Below are 21,956 nucleotides of genomic sequence, written 5' to 3' on the forward strand. Positions count from 1 at the left end.
ACACAGTGGAATAACACAAACTTATCCCATGAGTGATATCCACAGTATATTGAGATAAAAATGTGATGAATTTCTGTATCACAAAAAATTGTATAATATGGTAATGTAAAATACAATATTGGATCATATAATATGATATTGTATAAAATAATATTGTATTATACAATATATTTTTATCACATGATATTGTGTCATGATGTTGTATTAAAATATGATATGATACAATGTTGTATCATATATAATATCATTATGTATCATATATGATACAATATCATACTAAAGAATACCAAATGAAACTAAATAATTATTTATAATATGATATTATATTTTACAATAAAATATCATTTGTTTCAATATTGTGATGTATTGTGTGATGTTATATCATTTGATACTATATGATATTTAAATATGATATTGTACTGTGTAATAAAATACAATAATTTATTACACAATACAATACCATGTCATATTTTAAGATACAATATCATAAATTGTTACAGTGTCATTTACAACAATATCATATTGTTTCATTATATATTACACTATTATACTGTATCATTTGATATATTCTATGATACAATATTGTATAGTATCATAGAATGCAATATCGTATTTTATATAGCTGTATTGATTAATATTGTATCATAATACTGTATGAAATTACCATTTAATTATCAAACTACTTTTAGCATATGATATATGATATTGTGTCAAACCACACTACTGTATCCATGAATATCCAAGAACATTAACTATGATTTTCATATAATATGATAAATGTGGTCTCATAAAGTTGATGCCTGATCGTCTCGGTGAGCTTTGTAATCTGTTATTATCTCTGTTTTAAGTAGATTGTTGTGTCCATTAATCAATATGTGTCTAAAATATTTTAATGAATAACTTATCAAGATATATTTGTCTGCAGAAATTTCTTCCTCTTCACACTCAAACCAAAGTCCAGGCAACAACATAAGTGAAAACTCTCGTAACCGTGACAATGATGACGGAACACTGGTCGTCAGACGGGTAAGTGATTTGTTGATTTATTGGACATGTTTGTAGGAACTGGGGTTTCAGATGCTGACATAATCATTTCAAAATTGATGATAAATCAAATTTTATTAGATGCATTTATTTTATATTGGAATGTACACGTGAACAGGTTCAAGTTCATAGCCATGTGGTTGGAATTTAGATTTAAATGTTTTAATATAAGAGGAATGCACGTTCTGAGGTCTTCTGAAGAAAAGAGTCAGTACTACAGTGTGTCTCGATATTACAAACAGAAGAGATGTATTAAGTTGAGTTGGAGTGTCAATTTTTAGCTCACTGAGACAGAATTCTGGGGAGCTTATGCTATACCCCCAGTGTCAAAGCCCGGACCTGGTTAAATTTTGGATGCTGAATTTGGACCAATATATTTCAGATGGAGGAGGTTGAGGATTTTGGAGCAGGTGCTTTTGATGACTACATCTATGTTATTACTGGTTTTAACGTCACCAAACTTGCATGGATGGTGCATCTTATATTACTGATGCACATAACGGGCTTGAATGCTGAATCTGAGCAATAGGTTTCAAATGCTGTATAAGGTTAAAGGGGCATGGTCACGATTTTGGGCAAAAATTATTTTTCTGATTTTAATATTTACAATGCTTTAAAAGGAATTTTAAATAGGCAACAGAACTTTGAGTGTCATTTGTTGAGTTATAAGCGAGTTACAGAGCTTGAAAGTCTTTGCTATGTAAACAAAGTGGTCGTTTACATTTTGAAATTGAAGTAAAAATTTCAGTTTTTTATCTAAAACGAATGTGTTTAACGTTAAAAACTGTTTATCTATGTTTAAAATGAATAAAAAATGGACAGATAAGCTGGAAAAAGAATTTTTTACTGGTCTATTGAACCTATGTAAACAAAAACAGGGCATTAGCTTTGTTTACATGACAAAGAATTGTGAGCCCTGTATCTTGCTTATAACTCGACGAATGACTCTCAAATTTTATTTGATCATCAGAAATGCATTTCTAAAGTATTGTTAATAATAAAAATAGAATTTAAAAACTAATTAGAAAAATAGAATAGAAAGCGTATCCATGCCCCATTAAGGGTTTTTGAAGCTGATAAAAGTTTTTGGAGCAAGTGTCATCTTGGTTCAATATTTACCAAATATAGATAGATAATATCTTGTGTTAGTGATGAACTCCACAGGTGTGGATGATGAACCTGAGCAACAGGTTTCGGATGCAGGAGGACATTAAGGGTTTTAGAGCAGGTCATATATTTATGTAAATGATAGTATTTACATATTCAAACTTGCCTAGCTGATTTAACTATGTAAATGAATCACAGAGGTAGCTTCAGATACGGAGAGTAGGGAGGTTTAAGATTTCAGAATAACTCAAACTATGTTAGGGTCTTGGTTACGAAATTAAGTAAATTCTGTTCATACCTAGTCATACTTTTCAAAACAGTCAATATGATATTAATTATGGATGTACAAATGCTTCAGATACAGAACTTGATCTCAATTATCTCGATGATGGTTCATGTGTAAATTTTTAGAGTGGTTAAATGCAGGTTTAAATGTTAGAAAAAATGCTGTCCTGACTAACTTTTGTGGTTCATGTAACTTTGAATTTGAAACATAAGTGTAGCTTCAGATACAGAGCCTAATCTACACTATCAAAAATGCTAAGCAACCTTGTCCTTCCTCACTCAAATTTGCGTGATAAAAGTGATTGTGGATACAGTAAAACTCGGTTTTAATGAAGTCCTAGGGACCAATGGATTTATTTCGTTATATTTGAATTCGTATAATGAATCCGTAATGACAACTATACCGAATTCACTATATACATGTTTTCTTTCACCAGACTATGATTTTTGCTAATTGAGGCTTAAAATAAAAATTCATTTTTACTTTGATACCTTTAATAATCAGATTATAAATTGAAAAATTTATATGAAAATAAATTCATTCAAACTATTGTGTTTAATGGTAGTGTGAACATTTTAATTTGTAAAGAAATTCATTAAAAAAGTGTTAAAATTTCATAAATATTCACCTCTACGGGACTCAAAATCTGTTCGCTATATCCATAAATTCGTTATAATATCGGAATTTGTAATAACCGTAAAATTTTGCAAAGATTTTATAAGAATTTTACTAATTTAAACGAGTTTTACTGTATATTATATATATGATTCCTATTCCTATGATTTTGAATTATATGATATTGTATCATGTTAAGTTGTTTAATATCTTATAATATGATATTGTATCATATGATATAATCTTGTATTAGATGATTAATATTATATGGTATTGTATCTATAAAGTTATATCAAATGATATTGTATAATATGATGTGATGCAATGTTTTATGATATAATATTTAACCATATGATACAATATCATATATTACAATATGTATGACAATATTATATTACATGATATAATATTTCATCATGTTACAGTCAGTACAATATCATATCAAATGATACACTATAATATTATATATATAAGTACAAATCATATTATATAATATGATACTATGATGATAATATAATACTATAGTCTGTCCCAAGATATTTTTGCCGCATATTTTCTTAAATTATTCAATATTTATAAATACCTCTTGGTTCAGGCGATGTTCATTCAATAGTATGAAAAAATCCCAAGATTTCTCCTTTGAAACGTTCCTCTAGCTTGTCGGGTATCAGTACACGGCTAAAAATAAGAAGTCTACGAGGTTTTTCCATTGCCAAGGAGATGAAGACGCCCGGATGATAACGTTGAAAAATTGCGCGAGGTGTCCCGAGTATTTCCGAATGAAGAAAAGATGTCAACATTCCCCATTATAAATCTCCGTAGGAAATCTGTTCTCGTTCCTGTGAATTTTTACGAGGGAAAAATGATAATGTGTGAATGAAGTTATCTTGGGAATTTTCCCTTTCATCGATTTTAATTGCACTTCGGTCACAGGTATGTGTATTTTTATTAAAAACCGTTCAAATATGCAGCATAAATATCTTGGGACAGACTATATATGAAATTATACTATAAAATGTCAAATTATACAATATCATATCATGATACAATATTGTATTATATGTTAATTTATTGAATGATATTGTGTCATACAATACAGTATGAAATTTACATATAATTTGATACAATATTTGTAACATATATTATACAATATTGTGGTAAACCACACTTTGATAAACAATATTTAAATAAAAGATCAATAACTATGATTTTTTGTTATTTAAAAAGTTGATCTTAAAGATGATGCCTCATCTCGGAGAGCTTTGTAATCTTTGATTACCTATTTTTCTCTATTCTATTTGCCCTTTGGAAATGACTTCTTTCTGGCCTTGGGGATGGATGGGTAACACATGTATATTGAAGTAAAGCTATGGTACTTAGGTGACCACTTAAGTCTGGATCACTTCAGTCTGTGGGCCTCTTATTTAAGATGTTTATTCATTGGGAAAGGGTATACACATATCAACTTTAATTGAGCCGGCAGGAATCTTAAAGGAAGTCACAATAGATAATTGATCCCTTTGGAAGGTTTGGTCAGTCAGTGTTCTATATGTATATAAGGATTTTATTTCTTATACAAATCCCTATTCTAGAAGATAGTTTATTTCTACAAACATCTGTGATAACACAATTAATGAATAAAAATTGCTGAACAACTTTTGAACCAGTTTTGTTTGTATTTAGTAAGGGCCTTTTCTCACCCTGGTGCAGGGACACCTGCAGTTCCTGTCAAGATGGGAAGATGTGTCATACACCTCCCCTCTAATCTCCAGCATAACCCCCATTTGTCTGGAGATTTTATCAATTAATATAAAGTCAATACTAGGAAGGTAAAATCCTGGAGCTCAAGTCAACACTTGGGTGGGGGTCTCTGTGTAGCTTCACCTATGTTTCCTTGCCCAGCTGGACACAGGATTAGAGGGGATCACAGGAATATAGCAATATTACAGGAATAAAGCACAAATTCATAATACTGTCAACTCAAGGAGAATTAATAATCTATGCAGTCATAAATTTTAGTGTCAGCGCCCATGCAGTCATAATATTCCACAGTTTTTTTTCTTGGTGTTGGCAACTATACAGTCCTGATGTTTCACATCAACATCTGTGCAGTCCTTGTGGTAAAGCCATCTCCCCCACTTCCCTCCATATTCATCAATCGGTTAAATTCATACCAATAACATTTTCATTGAAAAAGTATCAGCATTGTTAATCTATATTCTATAGCTCAAATACAGGCAAGAAATACTAAACAATTGTGCCTACAAGAAAAAAGGTTTATGTAAAGAGGAAGTCAATTCAAGACTCTTCATCCACTGTGTTTCTCTATGGAGGAGTAATCTACGTAATTTGTATGTCACAGCAGTAAGGAATACTACTACCTTCATTTGGGATATCGTGCAGTATCGTCGTAACTTATGACACACCTGGATGTACTTTTCTTTTTCTTTTTATGTAATTGAAGTCTTTTACGTTAAAAATAATCAGATTTCAAAAACAATATTAGTTTGTTGCGGATAGTTAATGTTGGTTGTCCATGATGTGTTTTAGTCATGGCAACTTAAAGTGATTCATGGATAGTGTTTATTACCACTCTGTATATATATGCTGTGATCTTTTTAAGTCAATGTAAAACGAGACACAAAACTCTCACCACATAGTGCCGGGAGTCACTAGATAAGCATGCACACTTTCTGTGGACAGAAATTAATAGATTATAGGCAGCAATAGATTTAAAAGCTGTGACCTCCTTGTTTTGAATTTTGAATCTTTTGTCATCGGAGGTCGATTTACACCTGTTCTGCACCTGATGACAGTAAGGTCAATAATTTTGCAATGGGTTTCTACAGACAAAGGATGGCATTGTTGAACTTAACACTAGGTCTTGTGTGAAATCAGAAATTTTGAAGTTTGTTGTGGAAGGGGATGGCTTTGCTGGTCATCCAGCTATATACCATCGTGAAATCCATCTACAAATAAAAAATCTGAATAATTCAGATTTTCTTTTGTAATTTTTATACATAAAAGATGCAGTATATATACACTTGATATCAATCAAACTGATCATTCAGCAATTGATAGGTAACATTAGTAATATTTTAAAGAAGGAGGATAATGTTTCTGAATGATAGTGATATTTACTGTTATCGTTGACATGTAGTTTCAGCTGACTGCATAAGCTGAGGAATTTGTTCTCAGGAACAACATGAATAATTGACTGTTACTATACCCTGTCAGATAATTTTAATGTCTTCGGATATGGATTTTCTTTTTTGGAGGCCTGGCTGCCCTCTTGAGTAGGGAATTGGAGCAGTCTTTCCAAGTATAGGGACCTTTATCATCAATCACAAGATGTGGAATCTCTCAAGGAAATTTTTTTTATTTCAAAGATGGTTTGTTAAGAAAACTTGTCAATAGCTGAGAAATGGTCCCTCTGGTCAATAAATAATACAGCTTATTCCTTCTTCAAGCTGTTTTCTGTTTCATGCCAAGATGTGAACTTTAAAAAATCAAAAGGGTCCTAAGAAAAGCTTTCATGTCAAGATAATTGGCTATATTTTCTGACAATTTTTTTCCATTTCTGAGGCCTCTCTTTTTTGTTGTTTTCCTTTATTTTTCGTGGGGGGGGGGGGGGGGGGGGGGGCATGTATATTCTACACTAGATAACTTTTAATACTGGTTTTAATACTGGATATTTGAATGAAAATCGTTTAAATCAATTTAAGCACTTTACATTCAATTTTTAAAATGATTTTTTTTCTTTTCAAAAATCAGCAGAAAATTTATTTATGGATGCAGGATTTTGCAAATAAGTATCATTACCAGAGAAAATTTATGCCTTCTATAGCTTATTTAAAGTCCATGAGTCTCAATTGGTTGTCAAAATGTAGATGTGAGAACTCAGAGATGTAACAAATATAAAATAAACAGGACTCTGGTTAGGTTTTTAAGCTTACAGAAAAAATATGTCCCTAACTTAAAATCACAATGTTAAAAAAAGCACTGCTAAAGCTTTAAAATTGGAAGCAGATTTATAACATTTCAGGGCCACAAGAATTTGAATTATGTTACTTGATATTTGTGGATTTAACTCTGTGTAAATTGTTTTTAGAGTATTGTTTTATATCATGGTTTATTTTGATACTGCTAGAATTTTTCATCCCTTAATATAAACATTACCATTTATCAAGAATAAGTGCTTGCATTGATCTCAAAAATACAAGAAAATACTTCTTGGTTAGCAGCCGTAGAAGTTGTTGCAGTTGCTGCTGTTTTGTTGTTGAATGAGATCAAAGAGTTGAGGCCTGTGGGTAATGAGGGGAGGGGAAAGCACAAGTCTAAATGGAGCTCCGTTTTCATTGAGTGAATCTCTATTGAGTCATCTCTTGCCTCATTTAGTTCCTCCTCACTGCATCACTAAATGCCAGCTGAAATTGATCATAATTCATTCCACAACAGTTTTAACTGTGGGACTTAATAATATAAATCTGCATGCTAAAATCTTCAATTGAGTTCATACACACTTTAAACAAGATGCAGCTACCATTTTTGCTTCTGATGTAGGGGAAATGTTTTATCATTTTTTTTCTTGCTGCCAATTTGAATTATTCAGTGAATATTGGCCATGCAAAGTATGTTTCATTCATGGTCACAAAGCAAATTGTAGCAAAGTTGTAAGAGTTGATGGATAGAACTTGATTTAAAATGACAATTTGAAAATACAATTCTTGATTGGAATTGAAAAAATGAACCTAGCATAATGAGCAAATTAAATTTTTACATTCTCTGTACACTGAATTCACAGTACTTTTATATCCTTTGATAAAAATTTTTTGAATAAGCTTTCTTGTTATGTCACAAATGAGATAATTTTTATCCTTTGGCTTGATAACTGCAAAATTGCAATGTTGATTAAGTTCAATTTATCAAGAAAAGATTGACAACATTCTGAATATATGTTCAGGAATATTGCTCTCAATGTTTTTCTTGAAAAAAAATTTTAAAAATTATTTGGTACACCTAGTTACAGAGTAAAGTTGATACTTTCATTTTAGAGCTAGGCCATTAGTTCTTTATAAAAAGAATAAGAATGAAAAAAGAGTGTATATTAAGCATTGACTCTAAATTTATCATAAGTTTACTTGAAATTTATCCATGACTAATTGATGTATGGTGTGAAGACTTACAAAAAATGAGAATAAGTTCTTTATGGCATGTTGAGAAATTATAAACAGAGTGTCAGAGAACTTGCCCAGAATCTTTGTTATGTCGGGATGCTTGCAGGAAATGTGAAAATTCATCATACACCAATAAAAGCAGCATCCACTAATATACAACAGGCATTTGTTTATTATAGTTAGATTACAATGCCTGTCCTCAGCATCTGGTGCAGCCTTTTTTTCTGCTCCACTGAATTTTACTGATAATCAAATGGAGGCAGATTTACATTAAAGCTGTCTCTATCCTAACCAGAAAAATCTTTCTTCTTTTTTTATTGGGGGGGGGGGGGGGGGCATTAATGCAGTCCACTGTGTTGCTTCATGGGTCTTTGTGCACAAGCATAGAAGGATAGTCTGTTTAAAACAATTTCCAACTTACTCCACTAATTAGGAAATTATAAAAATCTATCTTCGTTTAGTATTCCCATTGAGAATTACGTTGTTGCAGCAAATTAATCTGTGTGAGAGCTGCTGGTCATAGCATGGATTCAGTAAAAATTCTAGAAAAGTAAATTCACTGATTTACATGTGTATGTTGCACAAAGGGGGAGATTGCATGAGCAATAGAGATATAAAGTTTGAATTTCATTGTTGGGGTCCCTCTGGATTTCTGGTGACCTTGGTGACAGGTGGGACCAGATTGCCCCAGATTTTTCTGTGTTGTCATCAGCTCTAATTTGGTCTGTAGTAAACTTTCTTAGCTGCCGGTTAATGCAGCCGACATAAGACATCTTGTACATCTTGCTTCATCATTATTTTTTTTTTTGTGTTCTTATTATTTTTGCTTTTGAAACTCAGAAAAGGGGCTTTTTCTTAATCTGAACGCTTTATCCTAGTCAAAAGACAAATATAAACAAGATTTTGAGCAGTACATTAGTAATTGTGCCATCGATCTGTTATTTCATGTTATATTGAATGTTTGCTTATCACTTTAGAACTATTACAAGATTGCTGAAAAACTAGGAGACAGGATAATGAAATGGATATGTGAAGGGTACAAAGGTGCTATTATACCCTCAGCAATCCACAGCCCAGTAGGCCTTGGCTAAGTGATGAGGGTGGGTCCATCTAGGGTCAGGTCTCAACGATTTGTCAAGGAAAATCTGATTAATCTCAGCTAAAGTATCCTGGTTTCGATCCCGTTGGTGTGCTTGGCTTTGTCCTTCCACTTACCCATGAATTTCAAATACACGAGCATCAAAGGAATATTCAAAGAGAGACAATAATGAAATTTGATTGATCTGTAAGGAGAGTGTACATGAGGAAATTTATGTAAATTTTTTTACTTGAAATATTGTCTAATTATTTATTTCTTTTTTTAAATCTTCAACAGTTTTATGAATTATGAACTTACTTTTAAACAAAATGTAAATGCCTCTTTAATGCGTATAATATGAGGAAAAGGTAACAAAAATAAGTATAAATTTACTTCTGCTGATTCTTAGAGATTTTAGCTAAGGTGGCTAATCTGAACTGTTTCTAAATTGGAATGTATTTTGTTTGTTCATCAAACCTCAGTTAACACTGAAAATAGATACCTTTAGAGTTTACACAGAATTATAGGATAATTAGAGCATCTGACCTCCTGAACTTGAGCCACCTGTTTGTGTTGGCATGGTAACCAGGTGTTACCATAGACTGTTGTCTTGATCACTTCAAGGTGTCCCAAAGTAAATTTGTACAGTTGTCAGTTAAGTTAGTGTTCTGTGATTGATGAAAGGACATTGCATTTGTATTCATATTAGGACTGGTACACACGATAAGGCCTGCCTTACAAGTCTAAAACTTACGTTTTGCGGACCTTATATCTGTAGTGTCCACACGCTATGGCAAACCTTATATGATTCAAAACATCATTTCCATAATTCCCACATGTTTTGGGTTTTTTTTTTCCTAAACATTACAAAACTGGAGGAAGATATCATAACTGTAGCAGTATTTGTTTTATTGGCTACGGCAGTTAAACTAATTAAAAAGAGGAAAAGGGTACACAGACAGATATGGACAAGTCTTTGGGTTCAAAGAAGAGCTGTGCACGGTGCACACAATTCGCTGCTGCATGAATTGTGCCTAGAAGACCCTAGCACTTTAAAAAAATTTGTTCGGATAGATCAGCAGTGCTTTGCAAAGTTATGAAGTCTTTTAACTGCTCACATAGCATGTGGTCACTCAAATCCACCCACATGTACGGTTTGATATAGATTGATTGACATTAGGGTAAATGATTTTCATTGGCTATGATACAAAGGTCAGCTAAGTCTTGTATTAGGAAATAGAGCAGTGCTCTATTCGTAAGTTTGACTTGTAAGGCTTGCCAAAACGTATATTAAGGTGGTACACACGGCAAGGCAAGAACTTAAGTTTAAAGACTTGTAAGGCAAGCCTTATCGTGTGTACCGGCCCTTAAATGTGCTAGGAATGGACACTGACAAGGCAGTAATGATGACTGTATATAAATATCCCAATTATGACTTAGAGGGAACATCAAAGAAACTGTAGCTTCTATGATAAATTTTTGATTCATCTTTCACGTTTAATTGTTTGATGTGAGTATTGTATATTTATTGGTATGTCCAAAATTTCAGATAAATCAAAGAATTTAAATCTTTGTTAAATGGTGGCATTGTTTATAGAAAGTTCAAAAGCAAAAAGACCATAAGTAACTATAAACCACCCAAGAAAGAACTAGGAGTTTATGAAAAATATGAGATAAATCATATGAAAGAATTCAACAGGGCTAAGGAATCTGGACAACTCTGAATAAAGCTCCAAAGTACAACAGGAACCTGCTTAATTATTAAGCAGACAGAATGGCAGGATGATTCCAAACTGCTATTAGAATTAACGTAATGATGACTGTTTTTAGGGGCATTACCTGTCATGATATGAAGACCCTTGGATTAGAAAATAGAGTGAATGGGTACATCATTTATAGGCACATTGTCTCAGCTGCTGCAGGTAGACAAGATTTGGACACTTGTGACTTAAAGAAGGGAAATGATTGGCTACTGTTGTCCAGTGAAGCAAACACCTGATGCTAGGAGCCACTAACCATTGAGATAATAAGCTGTGTGGCATACACTCACCCCTGCATCATCCCAGGTCTCTAATACAGAGAGGCAGAGAGGGGGGTCTGTTTATTATAATTATCTCCAGAGCCTGAACAGAGGGCCTTTGTGGCAATTAATTTCTCACCTGTTATTTGAATTGTACACCTGCAAGGTGAACTTGCATTCTGCTACTCTTTGTGAGAACCTCCTTTTGGAGGGAAACTGATAACTATCTTGTTTTCAACTTTTAATTTTCAAGTAAACATTCATGAAAGAGACAAAGCAGATTGTGTAAGTGGATAGGCACTGTGAGAAAGGTTGTTCCTTTTTTTCTAAGATCAATAACTTGTCGTTTCTTAATCTTCAACTCTGGTTGGTGGTCCCCGTGACATTGGAAGCCTTCCCCAAGGTCAAATCTGTATCCATTAACTTGATATCACCTCCTAGTTTATCGGATGTAAGTGATCAGATAGAAGAGAAATGACCAATCTTCCCAGAGAAAGCAGAGTCCTTGAGTATTGATCTGTGGGGACATTGACCACAGCATTAAAACTCTGCCAGAGATTGGTTCTTGTCAGTAGATTAAACTCTCTGCTTTTAATTATGTGGCTGTGTATCCCTCAGTCAGTGTGTCAATGGATCTGCTGATTCATAATGGGAGATTAAACTTTACTCGGGTAAAAAATAACATCAACACGAGTGTGATCCAACAGATGTGTATATTACCGGTTTGATATTAAATGACATTGTTCAATAGAAAAAAGAGAGTCTGTCCAGGCAATTGATTGTCCGGATCAGAATTATAAAGTAGGTAAATCATCAATAACTGTAAGGACTACAGTGGGAGAGATAACTAGAGAAAGCAGCTGTCTCACGAGGGATGTCAGTGCTGAGGAATTCCCTCATGCTGCACGAAAGAGCCTGCAGTCAATGGATTGTCAGGGAAGTGAAATATAAAAAAAGTTCTGTGTGGAAATTGTATGGGAATTTGTAGTACGCGACTGCCAGCCACGCGCACATTAATGTTACACATGAGTAGCTAAACACCCAAATTTTCTTTTACCAGCTCACTGGAGTTTTGTGTTGATTGAATTTTGTGTGAAGTGGTACCTTGTGACTTTAAAGGCTTGCTCGGAAGCTTGCAAGAGGTACTGCTTGTCAGTGAGTTTGTTTTCTATTTGTTGTTTGATTTTACTGAATCAAATCAAGGACTTGGCTGTGTCAAAAAAATATTTTTATTTGGCTTTTTCCCACTGAAGTTGATTTTTCCTGCTGAAAATGAATGGATTTCAATAAATTCAAGGATATATTTCAAGAGGAAAATCTTGGAGAAATTCAGTTTTGTGAACTTGTATTGCGTAGCCACTCTGGAAACAACTGAGAGTCAGGTGATTGTAAACAAAAAATTATAGAAAACCAATTTAGTTGGTTTAATAACACTACATGGGGAAATGTGACCAATCCAGTGTAATAAAGTCCCCATTCATTACAGCGGTCTAGTGCTGACAGTATATTGATAAAGGTGGGAGAATTGCAATGAGAGTACATTCCTGAGAACAGCTCTGTATTATTACTGTAGCATATTGACTGGTCTCCTCTCTGTTCCGGCCCAGTACTCTATTAATTACACAATAATCAATCAGACTTGGTATTTTTGATTGAGTCCTTGGGAAGCGAGAAAACATTCTCTTCCAACATGGTTATGATGGCTGATGAAGAGGATGAGGATTTTCAGTTTTATCGGATCGTGGATAAATATTACTACATTTTGGTTGAGGTATGTCATGATTTATTTGTTATGGTTTTCACAAATTGATACATTTTAATGGAGGACAGCTTTTAAGCTGAATTTTTCAAAAAATGGAGGATGAAAAAGTTTTCCCAGCTAATATATATCCAAACTCTGTGTAATGGGCATATAAATGGTACCAGTCTTAACTCTACCCACCTTCAAGCTTAAGCTCTATAGCTTTTATTGATTACTTTTTCATGGTTTTTGTAAAATATGCAGTCACTATTCATATTGATGTCGTGCTCTAAAATGCTTTTTAGAAAGTAGTTTTTATTTTATGACAATTCAATGACAGGATATGGATTTCCTGTTTGTTTGAAGACTTTGATAATTTTGACTATTCCAAGCATCTCATAATGGTCTATTAACTATAAAGATCTCATTAGTGGGTATAGAAGTTCTCTGTCAATATCTCTAATCTCTAGAAGCATGTCAGATCCCCCTCAATGCCAGTGAGGTGATGGATTTCCCCATCCTCCAGCTCCAATCAGACGGTCCTAATGACCACAAGATTGACCAGAGTCTGATGTTAAATGGAGGCTGTTGTTTTCTCATTGATGAGATCCTTCTTGTTTTCTTAGTCTGTAGCTGACTGCAGGCTGACTCCTTAATGAGATGACCAGGCTGAATGCCCATTGACAGACATCTCAATGCCTGCCTCCTCCCCCTCCTCCACCGTTCATTTCATCTGTCATCAACCAATTCTTTTTTATTGCATGTGAAATAGATTTATGATGGGATGCTGTTCTCTAGACTTAATTAGAACTGCACATGTCAGACTTTTGACAAAGGAATTGCAGGTACTAGCATTATAAGAATTGCCAGGTTTATTTTTGCAGGCAATTTACATAGAGAAAAACACAAAAATAGTTAAATGTATTTTCAAAAGCATGAGCAACATTGAAAGAAACAAGGAATAGAAGGGCCCTTTCAGTTGATATTTTTTTCAAGTCTGTTCTGCATGTTTTGCACTGCGCATGTTAAGAGATGGAAGTCTGATTTTATATCCAGGTGTAATGCTGGTAGATAATGAGAAGGGGAGGATAACAGAATTGTTTCCTACAGGTGTAGAAGTCATTTAGGTCTATGCGTTGTGGTCTAGAGTGGGGGCACCACACAGGTATTGATGCTCATTAGCTGTGGGATAATCCTGTCTGTGATGGATTTTCACATCTGATTCTCTCAATGAGCCTAAATCTTCAGCTGATTAACTTGATAAGGTTGAAGGTGTTCAGTCATCTCATTTCCATATTATTGCTTATTGTGCAGAAGAGAAGATATTTCAAAGTTGGCTATGTAGTGATAGTGGTATCAAAATAGGTGTAAATTTCTGTAATATTACCTGTTTAGTACATATTTCATGAACAGTGTATTAATTTAAACACCCAACATATTGGACTTTCAGAACTTAGGTAGCATGACATGCAAGTTTTCAGGCCTCCAATAGAAGAGCTGTAAACAAATATAGATACACATTCATACAAGGTTTTTCGAGTTCCTGCCCACTTAAGAATCGTACAAAGCCCTTAAAGTGACACAGGAAATAGTTTAAAGAGATTTGTGTTGCCCATAAAGATCATAAACAACCAACACCATATGATTATCAATTTTAAATTGCAGACATTCCAGGTTGTTGAAAGCAGATTTTATGATGGTGTAACTTTATACTCTTTTGATACTTATAAAGACTTTTTTGCCTGTATATTCCTGTGAGATGTACCTGACCCAATTAAATGTGTTATAGGGAGGTGTGCTGGGCTAACATAAAGTACTTTAAGTACTTTAGAGTTCAGAGGAATAAAAAGATGATATATTTTAAGATCAATCTTTGTCAAATAATAAGCTTTTAACGTGCAGCACTCTAAATAGTTGACATCTTTGATACAAAAGGCGTTTAAATGGCCCTTCGATTTCAGATATTTCTTGAGATTTCCCCCATGCCAGACTCACTGCTCTTATTGTGCAACTTCGATTTATTTTACCTCATACAGCTGCACTAGAACAAAAATAGCCTACCCCTATTACCAAAGTAATTCATTCATTTACAGGTAATAATTTGTTTCCTGAAACTGTTGCTCTATGGGAAAATATGATTTTAACAGACAGTAGAGCTTCAGGTCTGTACATACAGCACACTGCTGCTAGTCCAAATTTCTAAACACATTCTGTGGAATGAATTGTAAACCAAAATTCTGTTGTCATTTTACAACTGAACTTATCTCTGTACTTCCCTCAGACTTTTTTAAAAAGCATTTTCAAAATAAAACTTATAAGTTATAGGGGTAAGTGTAAAACTAGATCAAGTTTTTGTGTGTCACAAAATTGCATGCTTTTGCATGTTAAAGGCTGTAGCTCTATTGGTCTGTCAGTCTGAATTAGCTATTGAGCTACTGTGAGTTCTGCAGCTACTCTCTGTCATATTTTTAATGACTGTAATTCTTTCCAGGCGCTTGAACATTTTGGATGACAGGCACTTTAACATTATGGGTATTTATGACTGCTATCTTTGTTATACCTAAGTTACCTTGGAATTACCTCAACAGGTGGAATCTGGCATTAAAAATTAATCAGTTATTTGATGCTTCAAGAATTGATGCCAACTTTTTTAGCTACTGAGTGGAAATGGTGCTTTTCTTTCAGAGGCCAACAGATCTTGGTCTATAGGTTATATATATATCCCAATCTCTTCTAACAAGCCAAGGGAACAACCAAAATCTAAATAACGGCTTAATTTCTGACACACATATTGCAATAAAGGACACAGCATCATTCATTCATTTAGATTATTTCTATTCAGGCAGGTAGGCAGTCAGATAAAGCATGTGTGCATTGACAAGCTCCCACGTTAATAGAATCGCTAATTTTGTAATTATTTGTTATTTTTGTAAATTATGTAAAATATATATCAATAGATTTAGAATTTGCTAAAAAAAAAAAAATTCCCCAATGGCAGGGACTCACTGGTACCATTAATTCATAAAACACGAACTTGGGTTCAGTTAAAACGGGGGTTAACCAGCCTACCTTGTTCAGGTGGTGCTGATTAAAGTGGGCACCACAAATGAGGACCATTATACACATTCCTGCCTGGATGGGTCATTTACTCAGGAGGAAATGGCTCTGGTGATTAACAGTGATCAGCTGTCTCCAATAAAACAGAAACAAACCAGTGATGGAAAGGTGGGATGTTCAGACAGGTCCTGTGGAGATCTTTTGTTATGAATGCAAAATTTAGAGAGTGTTCAGAATAGTGATTTAGGTCTATAGTTTTACCTTTCAGCGAAAATGATTGAAAGTGGTGAAGAAAGTTTGACTTGTACAATTTCAGTATGAAAACTAAAATAAGTAAATCGAAGGATTTTTCTTTCTTTTGAAATACTTGTAAATAAATAAATCTCTTTGTAAAATATGACATCCTATTTAAATATCTATTTCAGGAATGACGACAGCTAGATTAATATTGTAGATCTCTTGCTAAATATGTAAATGACAGCCATAGAATATAAGGCTACACAACTGCTTCATAAATTATAAAATACACACTAGAATAGAGACTTGGATCAGTTGACGAATGAAATGGAGTGTAAGAATCGCAGCAAGCCTACAGTGTGCTTTCTGATAGAGGACAATGTTTTTGCCATATTGATTTCTGTTGTACGCTATTATTCATCTGTAAAAAGTGTTGACATATGGATACAGATCTGCTTACACATTCTGCTGAAGTCACTGTCAGTGGACAGGGTGATTACATTGATACAGAGGCTTCTGTAGTAAAATCAGAAACACTGCATTGTGAAATTAATTTTATTTCAATACTTAATGCTGGAGACCCTTCGATTAAAAAATAAGCACAAAATTGAACAGGAATTTTAAAGCTACAACATTCTAACCCACCCCATTCTCAAACCAATGTTGTTTACTTTGGTGACCTAGCCTGCATACTGTTACTTTGTGCACAGGTAGTCAGTAATGCTTGATCTTTTATTGTCTTCTTGAAAATGGTTTAACTCAGGTGCCATATTGCTTGTGCTTCTTGAATATGCACTACAGAAATATAGATATTGGCACACCTATCAATTCAAGGGAGGTGGGGAGCTTGATAAAGACATGATGCACCTGTAAATACAAACTCAGCATGTGGAAAAGCACACAATGTTGGCTTGTTGTTTTTATTTCAGCAGACATTAGAGCTTTAAGAAAAAAAATATTACCATCAAAATTTATTTAATTAGGACACAGATGATTGTCCTGTTTGAAAAATATTGGATTTTTTGGCTGTGGATGTGCCATTTTGAAGCAATTATTTTTCTAGAATGCCTTGCAAGTGGATTAGATTAAATAGTGTTAGCATTACTGTTATGTTTCTGATTTCACTGCTGGCTTTGGTTTATAAGGCAGAAGGGTATTTGAACTTTGAAGTAGCCTCCATCAAAAGAGATTACTGCTTCCTGTAAATGACTGAGTGTAGAATTTAGTCAAATTGAAAGGGATGACTCTGTAGTGTGATAATTACTTAAAGGTGATCTCACTTTCAATTAAAGTGTCTGAAGCTTGAAATGTCTGTCTTTTTCGATCCTCTAATTTTTTCCAGTATTTATAATCCATTGCACATATATGCAGTTCAATACATGGCTTAATTATCAAAAAAGAGAGCAACAACTTTCTTCAAATTCTAAAAAACAGTCAAATATAATTTTCAATAATGGAGGCTAGTCTTCATCATTATGACTCACCAGGACTCTTGATTTAATAGAGGCACTACTGGCCAACAGTGTGCTTCTACCTTAACACTCTTTTTCTTCATTCCTTTGCAAACCAGATGAATTTCCAAGTATGCAAATTGTCAGCCGATAATTGTTTTATGGTTATGCCAATTAAAAAGCTTGGATAGTTAATAGAAAGTGATATATTTGATAATTTTCAAACATCCAAACCTACAGCAGAGGTTGATAAAACATGAATAGATTAATGGTTAACTGTCAGTGAGATCCTACTTATCTGTAAAATGGACACCTTATCTGTATCCCTTTGTCACAAAAGTCAATAGAAATCAATAAGATCTGGGCTAAACCCTTAACTTGTACATATTAAATCACCCACGAAACATGTCCAACAATTACCATATATAATAAGTAACTGATTTATGGTATTTTTCCTTCTGTGAAACTGCAGTTTCTGATTGGAATAAATATGGTTCCTGTTTGGCCTGATGTTGTTCTGGTCGGAATGATAAAACATAATTAACTTGACTCTTTTAATGGAATTCTTAAACAAAGATTCCAATCTATGTAATTTATATGCATTTTGCCTTGAATCAATTAATCAATTGTTAGCCTTTATTGAAGACATGATTTTGGTACCAGAGATCAAGAATTCTTTGAGGATATACCTAGAGCTAATTTTAGTAGTCCTTGGCACTAATTGGGCTCAATGTTGAAAAGTTTGGTTTTAAATGTTGGTCTAATTTCTAACAATACAGAGACATAATTAGAATGATAATTTTACTTGCAATTTTTTTGATGTAGTCAACTCCTAGCAATATGCCTCCCCTTATGTAGCAAAGGACAGCTTTGGGTAAAATACATTCAATATTTTTGTAAATTGAGAATTGCTGTATTTGAAGACTGGTAAGTTTTTATGAATTTCATGAAATGGTTCTCACTGATAATCATTAGTTAGAGGAATGTCTCCTGTTAAACTGGTATGGAATATGTAGGCTCCTAATGAGAATCAGAAGTAAAACACAAAACTTAGGGTATGACTTTTGGGTTGACTTTGCACAGTGAAATTGCAAGGGAAAATAACACATTAAATAGTAGCAGGTCAGTGGCTTCTGGTCTGAAAAAATTTGGATGGATGACCTGGGAGCTACAGCACCTCCCATAGTAAAAAAAACCCCCAAAAACTGCAATTAACGACACACACAAAAATGCGCTAGTTTTGGACTATCATGGACATTTTTGGTCTATATAAGCCACTGGACATTCAGAACATGCTCTCTTTTTAAAGCAATGGATATTAATTTTCAGGATTTATTGAAATAAGCACACAAGAAATTGAGATAAAAATCGTTGTACATGTATTCCAATCAATTTTTTATAAATCAAAAGAGGAAGGTCAACTATTGAAACCATCAGGCTTTTTCATAGAATGCACCTCATCCTGCACATCAGAGAAGCTGAAAAAAAAAATTTGATGACAACAAAAAACATGTTTAACTTAATTTACTTTTCATTCTATAAGCTCTACACCACTTAATTAAGACAAAAAATTTTCCTTTATAAAAAACTATACTTTGCCATATTTTAGGCCGCCCAAACTTTAATAATTCTATGTTTAATCACTGTCGTGTATCCGCGCCGGTAGTGACATGTTTGGATAACGTGAAAATGGCGTATCCATTGCAAAAACAATAAGTGTTGTGTCCTTTTCTCTATCGACAACGAGGTAAATACTAATTAAAATATCGTAATAGTCGTTCATATTTTTCTGAAGGTGTTGCAGTTGAAAAGAGTGTGCGTTATTTTAGTTCATTGTTAATAAAAACGACTTATTTGTAGAAAAATCAATCGATAACGTGTCATTTTAACGCTAAAACCAAGAACTATTTCTAGATTACGTAGATAATATAACACATACTAAAAATCTGAAGCAGCCAAAATTAATTTAAAACATTACATTAACCAAATAAAATCAAACCGATGTTTTTTTAATACATTAATATGTATAAAAATACCAATAACTTCATGCACCTGCTAAAGAAGTAGTACGGATTGGATAAATAAATTATTCCGGTTTGGATGCTAAAATATAAATTGTGCAAATGGTACGGTTTGAATAATTTAAAGTTATAGCATTTTTGATATTTTAGACATAAAGGGAGCAGTTTGCATTTTATCGGTGTGCAACCGAAGATACATCTTTTTAAAAAATAGTGGGTCATTCAATTACACAGCATGCAAAAGATGTATTTAAAGTCAGGTGAAAAGAACTTAATATACAGAAGATGTATTTTTCTTTCCTGTCCGACATTTTTATAAACGTGATGAAACCAAAATACTTCCACATGTTCAAAGGGAATGAAAACTGGATTACTAAGTTCATTTCTTTAGGCAAGCATGTTTTTTTTCCTCTGATAAAATGGTATATTTAGTATATAATTGATCAGAAATTTATTATTTAACGAATAAGGAATCATTCTTTGATCGAATATCATGAGTTGATTATTTTGGTCGGGGCGTGATCAAATCCAATAAAGCTCGAAACGAAATTACACCTCACAATATCGACAGAATGATTCCTTATTACTTATATTAATTTAATTCATAGCAATTGTACTTTTAAATATTTGAATAAGCAAACGTCATTTGAATTTATTGGACTGAATATGAACAAATTGATACTTAGTGTTATCACATAAAAAAAAACCACTGAAAAATGTAAATATAGTTATATCAAGTTTTTTTTAACTAATAGTTCAAAAGAATTCTTTCTTTAATTTTGAATTATAAAGAAAATATGAGTTGAAACATGAGGAACACAATTAAATGTTAAAAAAAAAAAAGTTTTTCACTTTTAACCTGAAAAGCAATACATCATATAAACACCTTAACAGATAACTATCTACTACTTTTATTGCAAGCGACTTCATGTATATGATGTGTTTTTTAGTTATTCTGAAATGATATTTATAATCGTGAAGTAAGTTGATCGGAGAACGTGCTTGGTAATAATATTATGAAAGTGAGCCTCGTTTACATTCAATACCAAGCCTGAACATCGCTAGACAAAGAAAGTTCTACAACTATTTCACTCCCAGTGATATAATACAAAGTCCATAGATGTCTGCCAAGTCATATATTTACTCTTTTGTTAGATATAGTTTGTCCAAAAAATTCAAGTGATGACGAGACCTAAGTAAACATCGCCATTTTATATGTACATTTATTCAATCATGATTCTCACCAGAAAATCAAAACGATAAAGATGTATGACAGTATCTATGTATATCAAGAAGTTTTGGTCACTCGTGCGGGAAACGAAGGTGGCGTTACCGCAGAAAAAGTACAAAACCCGCGTTAGTATTTAACATGAAAGTAAAATGATAAAAATTTCATAGTTAAAAATTTGCCAAAGCGCAGTTTGCTGTTGCAAAACCAAAAAGTTGTTTGGGAAAGTGTCAATTTTTAATTTAAAAAAATAGACAAGTATGATGTTCGGTAAGTTAAATACTCTGTATCAAAAGTGAATTATTTTTTCATTTTCATGAAACCCATATCAGGATACCAATAATTAAAAATATCCACGTTATCACGGTTTGTTCTGTGCATTGTATCTATATATTATATCGTTTCAATTTTAAAAGAGAAAAAAAAATATGTGTATCATTAGATGATTTTACAGACATTAAACTTTTTAAAGTCGGTACATAATTCTGTATTTGACTGATCTCTTTTGATTTTTTGACGTTTTCACGTTTAAAGCCGACAACGTTATAGAAGCATAACAATTGAAACTGTCGTAAACACACGTTTTTTGTGTCGGTAAAGATTTTGGTAAGGCTGAATCTTTCGAAATTAATATCGATGGAATGATTATACAACAGACTTAACATATCTGTAAAGCGCTCTGTATGCAATTTTTATACGCAAATTGCAAGTTATTTGAAGCGGTGTAAAATTGAAATTCAAATTACGGTATATTAAGTTTTGTTGGCTTAAATGCACAAGTCTTTAACGTGTATGTTTATTTTTTTAAACAATGTGACTTCATATGTCTATCGGATGACGATATCCATAATATTGAGTGAGGGCATGTATATCGCACAGTAGCGATGCTATATC

At 33.2% G+C, this 21,956-nt stretch overlaps 1 protein-coding gene across 3 annotated transcripts in view; it reads left to right on the top strand.

Annotated features, from left to right (window-relative positions):
• Positions 1–21,956, top strand: part of LOC128181545 (misshapen-like kinase 1) — a 73,032-nt gene that overhangs the window by 41,109 nt on the left and 9,967 nt on the right. For all 3 annotated transcript variants that reach the window (XM_052849983.1, XM_052849985.1, XM_052849984.1), the window contains one exon: positions 926–1,026. In XM_052849983.1, coding sequence (XP_052705943.1) covers positions 926–1,026 — 101 coding nt within the window. The remainder of the gene's footprint in view (positions 1–925; positions 1,027–21,956) is intronic.

The sequence above is a fragment of the Crassostrea angulata genome, chromosome 4 (assembly GCF_025612915.1).
Source record: "Crassostrea angulata isolate pt1a10 chromosome 4, ASM2561291v2, whole genome shotgun sequence".
Taxonomy (NCBI): Eukaryota; Metazoa; Mollusca; class Bivalvia; order Ostreida; family Ostreidae; genus Magallana; species Magallana angulata.